At 56.5% G+C, this 12,448-nt stretch overlaps 1 protein-coding gene across 2 annotated transcripts in view; it reads left to right on the plus strand.

Annotated features, from left to right (window-relative positions):
- The window catches only part of IFFO2 (intermediate filament family orphan 2), a 51,587-nt gene extending 40,016 nt beyond the window's left edge, over positions 1 to 11,571 (plus strand). Inside the window, exons 4-9 of one of the 2 annotated variants that reach the window (XM_081308689.1) lie at positions 39 to 179; positions 1,399 to 1,538; positions 4,888 to 5,008; positions 5,139 to 5,231; positions 6,089 to 6,219; positions 7,329 to 11,571. In XM_081308689.1, the coding sequence (XP_081164815.1) occupies positions 39 to 179; positions 1,399 to 1,538; positions 4,888 to 5,008; positions 5,139 to 5,231; positions 6,089 to 6,219; positions 7,329 to 7,434 (732 nt within the window). In that variant the 3' untranslated portion in view covers positions 7,435 to 11,571. The remainder of the gene's footprint in view (positions 1 to 38; positions 180 to 1,398; positions 1,539 to 4,887; positions 5,009 to 5,138; positions 5,232 to 6,088; positions 6,220 to 7,328) is intronic. The other variant, XM_081308690.1, reaches the window with a different exon arrangement.
- Positions 11,572 to 12,448: the final 877 nt, after the last annotated feature.

Here is a 12,448-nt window from a genome sequence, read left to right on the forward strand (position 1 = left end):
GTCCCTCGCTCACGTAACCCCTGCTGTCCTCCCTGCAGCCCATGACAGACCTGGACACAAAGATCCAAGAAAAGGCCATGAAGGTGGACATGGACATCTGCCGCCGAATCGATATCACGGCCAAGCTGTGCGATGTCGCGCAGCAGCGGAACTCGGAAGACGTGTCCAAGATCTTCCAGGTGACCAGGGCCGCCCCGCACACCAGCTGCCCCCCACCTCCCAGAGCAGCCCTGGCCTCCACCACTGGCCGGCAGACCCTCCCTCCTTCCACCTCCGCTCACGCCCCCTCCTGAGAGGTAGCGTCGACCCGGCCCTACGGCCTCCCCAGGAAAATGCAGACCCAGGACCATGGACGTGTAGGCCCCCGACTGCCCTGACTGACTCAGCCCCGGCCCAGGGGAGTGCGGCTGGGGGTTCCGCACCAAGGAAGGAAGTGGCAGAGCTGGGCCAGGACTCGGCTCCTGACCCACACTGTGTCCACTGCTTCCCTTCCCACCTTCTCTTCTGGGTGCTGGGACTGGGCATGGTCCCCGTGGTGGTGTCCCTTATAGGGAGACCTGGGGGAACGGCCTGAGCCCGGCAGGTGGGCCTCAGGGTGCAGAAGAGAAGCTGTGGCCGCGGCAGGTTTTCATTCCCCTGAAGAGTCTCGGCACCCCCCAGACCTGACTGAAAGTGTGGGCAGCCCTGATAGATGGCGGTCAGCGAGCACTGGTGGGGCTGTCCCCTGGAGAGGGCTCGGGGGCTGCCGCAGCTGACGAGGACAGGTGTCACTCTCTGGAGGCTGCTTCCTGAGTTTCAGGTTGTGATCTGGCTTCTGCTTGAGCCCAGGGCCCTCTGGTGTGCAGATGCTTTACGTGTGTGACTCTGGACACGGCTGCCTGAGGTCCGGGGCCTCACTGGCCCCTTTTGTGACCTCCGTGCCTTCTTGCTGGCCCTGTGCTGGGGAGCAGGAAGTCCTTGTGCCCCTCATTTGCTTGTGTCTTGTCTGCTTGGAGTGGAAGCTGGGTGGACCTCCGGTCGCCTGTCCGTCTGCTGCCTGTGCATGTGAGGAGAGCCCTGGGGGCACACAGCTGTTTTGGCCTCTGTCTGGGGGTCTCTGTGGCTGGCTCTGAGACACCCAGGCAACCGTGCGCCCTGGCGGAGGGCCAGCTGAGGTGGCCCAGCCACCAGGCCTCCCAGGGAGGGCAGGGTCCGGGCCACCTGTATTCTTCACCCCGCATGTCACCCCTCACGCTTCCTGCTAACGCCGCCCGCTTCTTAGAGGACCTGCGCACCTTCCCTGCAGTGGCTGGCCCCGGCCACGCTCCATCACCCTCAGAGATGCCGGTTTCCTTTTCCGCCCACCCCACTCTCCTTCCCAGCCTCCTAGTTACCGTGATCTCTTCCTTTCCGGTCCAGGTGGTCCCCAAGAAGAAAGAGCGTAAGGTGACTTCGGACGATGACATCTCTGAACAGGATGGAGAGGTGAACCGGTTCTCGGACGACGAGGTTGGCTCCATGAACATCACGGACGAGATGAAGCGCATGTTTAACCAGCTGTGAGTGTCCCCGTGCCCAGGTGGCCGGCGGGATGGGCTGGGCCCTGGGGCCTGGGCTGAGAGTGCCCACAGGGGTGTTTGGTGTGCGTCGGGCAGTGTTCTGGAGGAATTGGGGTTCATGTTCCACAGGGATAGTCTGGAAGTTTTGTGGTTTCAGCCTCTGTTGGAAGCTGGAGAGGGTGAGGTGTCCCAGGGCTCAGGGCACAGTTGACAGGGTCTGAGAGCGCTGCTGAGTTTGGACATGGTGAGGCGTGTGTGCTGTTTACCTCCATCCCGCTCCGTCCTCTCTTTTAGAATCCTCACCCCCAGAAGGGAGGTCAGAGGAGGGATTGCTTTGGCTGGGGAGAGGGGTGCTCTTGCCTGTGGGATGAGGGACTGGGCTGTCCCCTCCCCACTCATGCGTAGAAAGGTCTGTGCCTGTGGATGTCATGAATCTAGAAGGTGCCAGAGGTACGGTGGTCTTCTTGTGGGCTGTTCCTGATCAGGCCCAGGCACCCCTCACGTCCCTGGGCCTTGGTGGGCTGGCTGGGCCACCCTCTCAGGGCCTTGGAAGGGCCATGGCATTCTCCGAATGTCCTCCACGCTGAGGCGCTTCTCGGCCAAGGTGCTCAGCCAGTGGCCAGGATTCAGACCTGGGCTGCGTCGGGAGAGCATGCTCTCGCCTCGAGGTGCTGCCCAGTCATGGCAGAGTCAGCCGGTGGCCAGAGCCAGCCTGTGCCATCTCTGGGAAGCTGACACATGTGCTACCTGTGGGCAGGCACAGTGATGTCACATTAGTCACTTAAAAATTGCCACTGCAGGAAATTGGCAGCTGCTCACCATCAGGGCTCCCCGTCCCACCCCATGGAGAGCTGGTGTGCCAGAACTCCCCGGGTATGGCCGACCTGTGGCCAGCGTGGCCCTGTGGCCTTGGCTTGTCCGTGCTGTGTTCTTGACCCAGATGCATCTTGAATCCACGTGGTACCCTGAAGTGGGAGGGGGAGGGGCAGCAGGTCAGCCGCGGGCACTGGGTGAGAAGCAGGGCAGGGCTGGGCCTTGATCTGTGGGTCTGCCTTTCCCTCTGGTCCACTGGCCTGCTCTCCCCCTGCAGTCCCTTCAGTTGGGACCCTGAGAACGCAGCTTTTCCCTGGGCCTCCCAGCTGCGAGGCTGGCTTGGCATCACCTCGTCCCCGGAGCGTGCCACCAGCCCCTTTGTCATACAGAGGGGGAAATGGGCTCAGAGAGGGCATGCGGGCGCGAGGACCAGGAAGAGCCAGGCCCCAGCTCTGGGTCCAGGGCTTTGTCCCTCTTCCATGTCTGCATCACTGTCCCTCTCTGGTCCCTTTTCACTAAGCCAAGCTGACTTGTGCGGAAGAGGTGACAGGGGCAAGAGCTGGAACTGGGGGGGTGCTGGGAGCCCCTGCCTGTTTCTCCCCTGGGCCTGTGGGGCTGCATTTTGGAGGTTTGCTATTGAGGGTGGCGAGGAGACCCCCAGACTCCGATTCACCTTAGACACGATCTCACGCCTCATCTTCTGCTGACAGAGGCCTTTTGAAAAGACCCCGGTGGGGTCCGGGTTTTCTGAATGTCACTGTGACATTCGCGAGCCTAGGACAGTGGAATGCCACAGAGACCCCAGGTCGGTTCCATGTGGTTGAGCGAAAGGGCTTCTCTGAAGACATCACTGTCCTCATTTTCGTGTTAAGCTGACCAGGTTGGGTGAACTGGACAGGGCACACACCGGACATGGCTCCTGTGTGTAAAAAGCGTGCTCAGGTCCAAGCCAGGCCAGACCCGTGCAGCAGCGTCCACGGGTCTGCATGAGGCTCAGGATCTCGTTACATTTATCTGGTTGCAAAGTGGCCTTAGTTAAAAAATAAACAGATAAATCCTGTGATCATTTTGCTTGATCCCCGCGTCCTGCATTCCCAGGCGAGGTGGCAGGGACCCAATGGACAGGCCCTGGCTTTCCCTCTAACTTATCCGCTAGCCGTGGACCCACGCCAGAGGCCGCTCGGGCCAGTTCTAGTCTTTGAACAGACGTGCCCATGTCAGTGCTGTTTTGTTTTGATCTGAATCAGTTGCTTGGGCTTCAGACCAAGGAAAAAGGGAGGAATTTGCTGCCTCTCTGCCTGGGGCCAGCCCTCCTCCTCTGGCCGCCACCGCAGGATGGGGAGGCTCTTGCTCTTGTCTATCTTCCTGTCCTTCCTGGCCCCGCCATCCTCAGCCACTGGGTTTCCTTCAGATCCCAGGCACTGGGAAGGAAGTGAAGTCAGGGGTGGAGTATGTGAACTGTGACAGGGGTGACCCAGTGGCTCCTGGTGGCGCCTCCCTCTCCATCCCAGACCTAGATCTTGTCCTTGGACTCATGGGGCCACCTACAGGCTCCTGCAGGAACAGCAGTTGGGTAGGGAACCCCCTCAGCCTGACTCTAGGGGGCGCTGGAGGCAACTGCCCAGAGGTCCCCAACCCATTCCATTGTAGGATGGATGGGAACAGTGCTCCAGAGGATCCAGGAAGGGACTGATGGGGGCAGTGCAGGCCGGGGGGGCCACCCAGGGCTGGAAGTCTGAGAACAGGATCCCACCCTCTGTGCCACTGATGTGAGTCCTAGACTCAGCCCTCTCTTGGGACAGTGGGTGTTGGATGGAATCATCATTAATGTCCCTTCCAGTTAGGTTACCAGGGCCTCTTGGGGGCCCCTTATTCCTGGGCAAATGCTTTCTCAGCTTCCAGTTGTAGCCAATTGGGAGGCTCTAAAACCTTCAGGTTTTTTATTCAAGTCCAGTTTCAGCATGTAGGAGTCCTGGTGCCTTCTGTCCTATCTCTGATGTCCTGATGTCCATCGTGTGTGTCACCTCGTATCCCTGGGTCTCATTTTCTCACCTGTAAAATTGGAATAATAATCATGCTTACCTCATAAGGTTGTTTTGAGGTAGAATTGGTTGCATTTCAATACAAGTGTTCATATTTATATTTCATAGTAGAAATATGTTGTAATAAAAGTATTTTTTTAAATGCATGCTCAGTGGCTAGTCCAGGCTCTGTCCAAAAAAAAATAAGATTGGACTTGAGAGGAAGATATCTCTAGTCTCCATTAATTAAAGCCTGGTATCTTAAAAAAATCCTTATGTGTGTATGTGTGTGTGTGTGTGATATAAATTGTACAAATAAAGCATAAACACATTCTGCATTTCACAAGAGTTAAACTCTTTTTGGATATGACAAGTGACCTCGGTGTCTGGCATTCCCATCTTTGTTAAGAAGCCTGGCAGGCCTTACCAGGGGGAAGACACCCCTCTCTGTCCCCAGTTTGGGCTGCTGGAACCTGGCTTATGTTCACTTGTGCCCTCTGATGTCACCCCCATAGGCGGGAGACCTTTGACTTCGATGACGACTGTGACAGCCTGACGTGGGAGGAGAACGAGGACACGCTGCTGCTCTGGGAAGATTTCACCAACTGCAACCCCAGCATTGACCTCCAGGGCGAGGTGGGCCCGGGGCCTGGCATCCTGAAGGCTGGGGGCTGGGGGCAGCGCCTTCCCACCACCCCTCAACCCTGTTCTTCCCGTGCAGCCCCCACCACCCAGCTCAATTGTCCCTTCTGTCCTGTTTCCCCAGCAAGAGGAGAATTTGGGCAACTTGATCCACGAGACCGAATCCTTCTTCAAGACAAGAGACAAGGAGTACCAGGAGACCATAGGCCAGATTGAGGTGAGGGCTCGGGCGGCCACGGAGTCCTCAAGGGAGGCTCCCCAGGTCCACATGGCTGCTGCTCCTGGTGATCAAGTGTCACATGGGTGCGGGCTGGAAAGTGGGGTGAGCACAGGCTCAGGAGTCAGGATTCCCTGCCTGGTGTTGGAGTCCCATCTTTCTTAGGCTTTTGATTCCTGGGCTACAAGAGAGGGGTAGTGACCCCTGCCTGCCCCGAGAGTCTTTTGTTTTTTAATTGTTCATTTGAGATGAGGATCCCAGAGGAACCAGAGCTGGCATCTGAGTGACCTGGAGCAATGGTAGGCACAGGGTGAGCCCTTCACAGGCTCATGCTCCTAGTGTCCTTCCGTCCTTACGGACTGCAGGAATTGTGTTCCCATAATACAGACGAGGAGATGAGGTTAAAAGAAACCAAGCGCCTTGCCCACGCCTCGCAGCCAGGAAGCAGCGCCCAGGCCTGTTCTCTCCTGGTCCAGGAACCCTGCTGGGGAAAGAGAACTCAGGGCCTTCCCTGGAGGGAGCACCATTTGGTAGAGGAGAAGGGGTAGAGGAGAAGGGCCAGAGCCACGGACGAGGCAGGACGGCTCTAGTCACTGCTGAGCAAGGAGGAGTCGCCACACTTGGTGGGATAATCAGGAGGGACTGCCTCGGGGTTGCTAAGCAACCCTTCCCCTTCGACCAGAAGCACTAGCAAAGGACGTGGACCAGGCAGCAGAGGGCGAGGGGCCAGTGTCCATGAAGCAAGGTCCTGAGGGCGTGGTGCAGTGGGGCCCCCAGAGAGGAGGGAAGAGGGAGGTCTCCGAGGGATCTGCCACAAAGATGGCTTGTCCTCACTGACCCCCTGGGGTTCCCCCCAGCTGGAGCTGGCCACAGCCAAGAGTGACATGAACCGGCACCTGCACGAGTACATGGAGATGTGCAGCATGAAGCGGGGCCTGGACGTGCAGATGGAGACCTGCCGCCGGCTCATCAAAGGCTCTGCAGACAGGTGCGCACCTGGCCTCCCGGGGAGTCAGCGGCAGGTCCTCAGGGGGGCTCTGGGCTGCCCCTCACAACCTGCCTAAGTTTCATCTTCCCACCCATCCGTCTGTCCACCCACTCACCCACCCACCCATGCAACCACCGTGCACCCTGTGAACATGAGCCCACCTTATGGAACTCCCACAGCAACCCTGTCCCCATGGTTCAGCGGGTACTTGCCAAAGGCCTGCTGTGTGCGAGACCTCGGGATCCAGAAATGAGCAGTCGGGGCCTCAGCGCTCAGGGGGCCGTGGGGAGGTGGGCAGGGCCCTCCCCCACTGCGGAGGCTCGGGCTCCCATGGGTCTGTCGGAAGTGAATTCCCTTCTTCCTTCCCCGTCTCCCGACCCAGGGCCAGATGGGTCTGTCCCCAGGAGACTGACATGCATCCGGCCTTGCCCACAAAGAGCGAGCCCTGGCCTTCAGGACACACACTTTGTTGGGGGTCAGACACGCTGATGATAGAGTCACACGGGGAGAATGCTTGGCCTGGAGCACAGATCCGTGCGGCTCGCAATCCTGGCTCTTGTGATGGCTGTCACAAGAGAGGCAGCTCTGTGGGAAGCAGTGTGTGCTTAGCCTGGCCTCTCTTTAACTCGTGGAATCCCCCAGAACACACTGCTATTACAGGCAGGTGAAACAGCTTGTCCCTGTCCCCCAGCCAAGTGTGATGGAGCCCGAATCGCAATACAGCGTTGTTGACCTCCAGCTGGGGTAGCCTCCTTTCCATTCTGGGTTATTTGAGGTTTAGTGAGCACCTACTATGTGCCTGTACCTGGATGGGATGATTGCAGGTTAGGAACCAAGCTTGATCCATGGCTCCTGCTCCCGAGGCGCTTTCTGCCTGGTGAAGCCAAGCACCCAAGTAGAGGCCGGGGCACGGGAACTCAGGAGGTCTCGAGAGTCAAGTTCAACTCATGATCTTGAAGGTTCCTAAACAAACAGAGCAGGGGCAGGGTTTAGGGCAGGACCCCTCTGAGAGCAGATGGTGTAGGGGTGGCTGCTCAGCTTTCCTGCCCCTGGATCCCCTCAGGAGCCCCGTGCTGACTGTCTGTCCCCTGTTTCCCCACGTTTCCCAGGAATTCGCCGTCCCCCAGCTCTGTGGCCAGCAGCGACTCAGGAAGTACAGACGAAATCCAAGATGAGTTGGAGCGGGAGGGGGACGTGGAGCCGATGGTCAGCTGATGACGGAGCCCCAGGCACCTGGTGGTCTTGGTGATAGGCCTGCGGCCCCTTCTCTCCAGGGGGCCAGGAAGGCCCCTCCCCTGGGCTCCAGTCCTCACCACACAGACTTCCTCTGCCTTCCCTTCTCTGGAGGCCCCAAGGGACCGCTGCTTCCTTCCACCGCCCCCACGGCCAGTGCCCCTCTCCATCCACCCCCCACCCATGGAATGGTGCTGTCAATTTCTATCGTTCTCCACGTTACAAATGCAGACTTCTGCCGGAGGATGCAGTGTGAACTGTGCCTTCTCCCTTAAGCTGAGCCACTTTGAGCTCCAAAGATTTATTCCTGGCAGGTGTTTTTATACAAAACTCTAAGGTGAGGGCGGGGCCGGCCTGAATCGCGTGGTTTCTCCCCTCCCACCTGCTGCTCTGATTGGCCATGAGCTTTGCCCTCCCTTTCTCTGTGGCTGACACCTGGAGGGCTCTCCCTTCCCTGGGAAGGAGCTCTTGCCTCTGGGCCTCGTGGGGACCTCCTGGGCCCTCACTTACTGAAAGAGAAAGGTGGAAGGAAGGGAGGGAAGACCAATTTTTATTTTCTGTCTTGGATCTAGTGGCAAAGTAGAGGGACAAGGCACTGTGGGGGGCGGGGGGTGGAGCCTCACTGTGTTTAAACTACTATGCAAAAAAAACAAAACAAAAAGCAGCTTGCCTTATATCTTCCTGGATGGCAGGCCCTCTCCCCGCTCCTGGCTCTCCCCTGGAGCTGGGAGGGAGGCTGAGGTTGGAGCCATCTCCCTCGAAGCCTCCTCGGGTGCGCCTCCTCGGGTGCGCCTCCTCGGGTGCGCCTCCTCCGTAGGTCCAGGTTGGGAGCGAGGCCTGTGTTCCTGCCAGGCCTGCCCCACCTGATCGCTGGCTTTCTTGGGGACCTCTGTGGGGTTGGGTTGGGCTTGGGGCGCTTTTATTGTCCTGATGACTTGATGTTCTCCTCTCCCTCTCCGGCCAATAATAAGGATTTATAGAGCTGTAATTTCTCTGTGAGAAAGTCTGAAGGGGCCAGGCCTGGTACCTCTTCCGTCCATGGTAGGGCTCTCATTGGTGCCCGCCTGCTGCCATCTTGGTTCTCCACCGTCCTGTGGTCACCTGGTATTAGGCCACTGGCAGGAAAGAGGCATTGGAAAGGGAAGCGGAGGGAGGTGGCAGGGGCTGCTGGTGGGTTAGTGTCTGGAGGTGGCTTGAGGAGAACCCCAGTGAGGGCCGTCCCTGTTCTGCACATGGACACGGGAGCCTTTTTCTGTCATTCACTTTACCCACCAGCTGGGGAGTTCATCTGAGCCAGTATCTCCCCGCGGTTTGAGGGGCCTGAGTTGGAGGGCCCTTTGTTGAGACCACCCACCAAATCTCAGCTGGGAATCAGTCTAGCAGGCTTCCTCCCCACAGCTGGATGTCCACTCCAGTGGGTGGGTGCCCATTTTTGTTTTTGTTGGCCCAGGAGCTCCCTCTGAAGGTCGAAGAAACAAAAAACTGTGCCCCCTCGTGGGCTGAGGAGCCCTCTGGCCGGAGAGGGTGGGTGGCTCCCTGACTCCCCTCTGCAGGGTGCCACTGGCCATTCAGGGCCTTCTCTCGTCCATTTTCCCCGCGTTTTGCCATCTTAAAAACGTTGTACATTGCATTCATCAATATGTAGAGAGAGAGAGAGAGAGAGAGAGAGAGTCACTGCCTGTGATATAATTTATCAGAATCTGTGGTGTTTCTCCTGAGCTTTTCCCTTTGTTTTATTTGGGGGGCGCATCTGCTTGCCCCCGGGCCGTCTGGCGGCCCGGCTTCCGACCTCCTCATCTCTCGATGGCCAGACTGCTCCTTTGGCAGGTACTTGGAGGGATCAAGGCTTTGGAAGAGGGACAGCCCCTTCCCCCTCCTCACTGGCCCTTGTTGTCAAGGTTACAGGGTTCACACATATCTGATTATTATTGTTGTTGTTGTTGTTTTATTTTGATTTTAACCAAAGGTTATCGGAGCCGGTTGGGCTTAGACCTCAGCTGCTGAAGAGATTTCCCATTTCCACCTCGTGGGTGTCCCCAGCCTGGGGCTGAGGGAGGCGTCCAGGGCTGTGGGGCAGGCTGGGTGGGAGCCAGCCCTGGGCTGTTCCTCGAGGTGGTGGAGGGTCACAGACCTATCTTTAGTTGGGATAGTTAGGCAGCAGTGCAAGTGTTTGGGGACAGAGGTCACGGTGGTAGTGGTGTCCTGTGGTATTAGTTTGCTTCCCCCTTGTCCACATAGGCCATTTGTCTTCAGGGTGCTCTGATTTGTCCAGGGAGTGTGAGAATGGCTGGTGCCAGAGAGGGACCCTGGCCTGAGCGTCCCTTCCTGCTGGCTCCCACCACCTGCTCTCCTCTGGGGCGCTGAGGCCTTGGGGCAGTGGGGAGGAGTGCAGACCAGGGTGTGGCCAGCCGCCTCCTGGGCAGGGCCCTGGGTCTCGCCTGGTCACTGTCCACGCCACTCAGTTCTTTAAGTTGGTTGCCAGTGGGCCCTGCTTGACCCCTCGCCACGAGCCCACAGCTTGCCAAGAAAGACCCCACCGCTCACTGGGGCAGCGTGTGGCCCAGTTGGGGCCAGCTGGTCCGTCCTTTGTAAAGCTGTAAATACTTCATTTTTTTGGTTTTCTATTTCTAAGCCCGGTGTCATATTGACACTGGTATTTTAGACTCGTTCTCAGATGGGCTCTCCTGGCTGCCCTCTCTCACTCTCACTCTCCTGGGTTTGGGGGTTTTATACATACACAGGATGGGGGAGCAGCAGAGAAGGTAGCATTCTTTTGACTCCCTGGTTGGTTGTGAAACACACACACACACACACACACACACACTCCTCTGAGACTCTGAACAGTGAAAAAAATGATTGGCCAGCAAACACATTCTGCTTTCTCATGGCAATAGGACTGGAGGCTCCCAAGGACCAGTCCCTCCTAGACTCTGCCCTGGAGCTCCGATGACTCGGGAGAGTCCAACTACTTTGGCTTGGGGTGGGAGGAAAGGGGGTGGGGCAGGGGATAATATAAAGGTGTAACTTAAGCTAAATGTAATCTATTTATAAAGCCAGAGACTCTCATCTATTTTTATGAAAGGAAAGGTTTTTTTAAATCTAGGGTAGGCAGTTGAGGTAGCCCAGCATCTTTCTGTGGACAAGATATTCTGCATGTCGCTGCTGGATTTCATATCATCAGTACCCCTGGCCCCTGACTTGCCTTCCTGAACTCATCCACACCCAAGAGCGCATTCAGCAGAGAGGAGCCCACTCCACCCTGTTTCCTTCTCCCCTGATCCCTCCAGTCTTTGGAAGTCTTGGTGGGGGGAGGCACTTTCAGAGGTAGGTGGGCGGCAGGGATTTCCAAATTGAGGGGAGTGGTTGGAAAAGGGGGCATTTGGTCGGGGACAAGCTCTGCTTCAGTCAGCTCTGATTAGGTGCCCCAGCTCTGATCTGCCAGTCTGCTGTGTTGGGAGAGGGTTGGGAGGCAGCAGGCTGAGGGTGGTGATGGGGCCGAGGGCTCGGGAGCACAAGACCTCCTTTGGACCTGGGTCTTAGTGGGTCCCAGAGGTCAGGCAGCCAGGGCAGGTCTGGAAATTCCCTAAGACTGCCCAGAGAGCAGCCCTGCTGTGCCTACTGGGGCCCAAGGCTGCAGTCCTCTGGAAAGAAGGACCCAGGATACTGGGGGTTTCCTTAGACCTGGTCCTCCTCCTGGGACAATAAGCTTGGCTCTAGATGGCCACGTTCCTAGAGTGGACCATCTGATCCGCCGGTGGATATGGGGAAAGTCGGATTCTCTCTGGGAGGAAGTTTTCTTTCATGGAAGACTTCCTGGCACAGGATGGGTGCACTGCTCACCGTCTCCCTCCTTCCCAAGCTCTCAAAGACATGAAGCAAAGCTCCCTACCAAGACCCCTTTGTGGACATTTTAGCATCTACCTGGTTTTTAGTCCCGTCCTATCCCACTGTTGCTGTTGTCTGCCAGCTGGGTCTGACATCACTGGGGAGGGGGATTTGTACTCACTGAAAGACTACTGATCCTACCGGAAAACCAACCTGTTTACTGTACTGTTGTAAATATCATGCCCTTTATATCCTGTATATTGGCTTCTTTTAAATAAAGTGAAATGTCTTAGATTTGACTGTGCATTTATTTATTTTTAAAAATTGAGGATGCAAGTGATGATGGTGGGGGGGGCGCTGGAAGACAAAGGGCCACATAAACACTAAAGCAAACTTATTAGTCAACCCCCAATAAAATGGGGGAAATTTCACTTCACCTGTTAACAGGCACCTCACAATACGATCTTTGGTAGAAGAGGAGGGAGGGATTATGATGTTTTACAGAAGGGGAAGGGAGAGCCAGAGAGATGGCACAGCTGTCTGCAGTGGAAGTCCTGTTGACCATAAAGCTCCCCTTTCTCAAACATTTCCAGTGTGCCCACAGAAGCCTCCTTGCTGGGACTGTGGATGAATACTGCCTCATGTTCTAGTGTATTCTTGTTAATGGCCACATTCAGGGTGACACTATTCCAACACCCGACAGGGCCTTCTCCAAGGAAGAAGAGGGAAAAAACCCACCATCAATTAATTCCAAATGCCCCCCCCCATCTCTAAGCCATGACAGTAGTTTCCCTTCCTTTTTGAATATTTAAATGACCCGATGTGTCTTAAACGGTGTAATCTGGCGGAAAAGGAGTGATGGGGGCAGTCTGAGGTGTTATCACCTCCATTTTACAGAAGAGGAAACCGAGACTCAGAGAGGCTAATGTAATTTTCCCAGTGTCATATCCAGGAATCAGAATTGGCATCGGAAGGGACTCCTAAGCAGGTTCTCGGTTTACAAGGCTGGAGGAAATATAAACAGAGGATGAGAAAGGCCTTAACAGTGTTTTAGAGATGGAGGAGGTTCCCACTCCAGAAGACTTGAGCGACCGAGTTTTAAATATGTTCGAGGGTTGAACATCAAACAACCTCAAACCCAGAAAACTGAAATTTTCATGGGGCGGGGGTG

Source organism: Spermophilus citellus, assembly GCF_964194105.1.
Source record: "Spermophilus citellus genome assembly, chromosome: 9".
Taxonomy (NCBI): domain Eukaryota; kingdom Metazoa; phylum Chordata; class Mammalia; order Rodentia; family Sciuridae; genus Spermophilus; species Spermophilus citellus.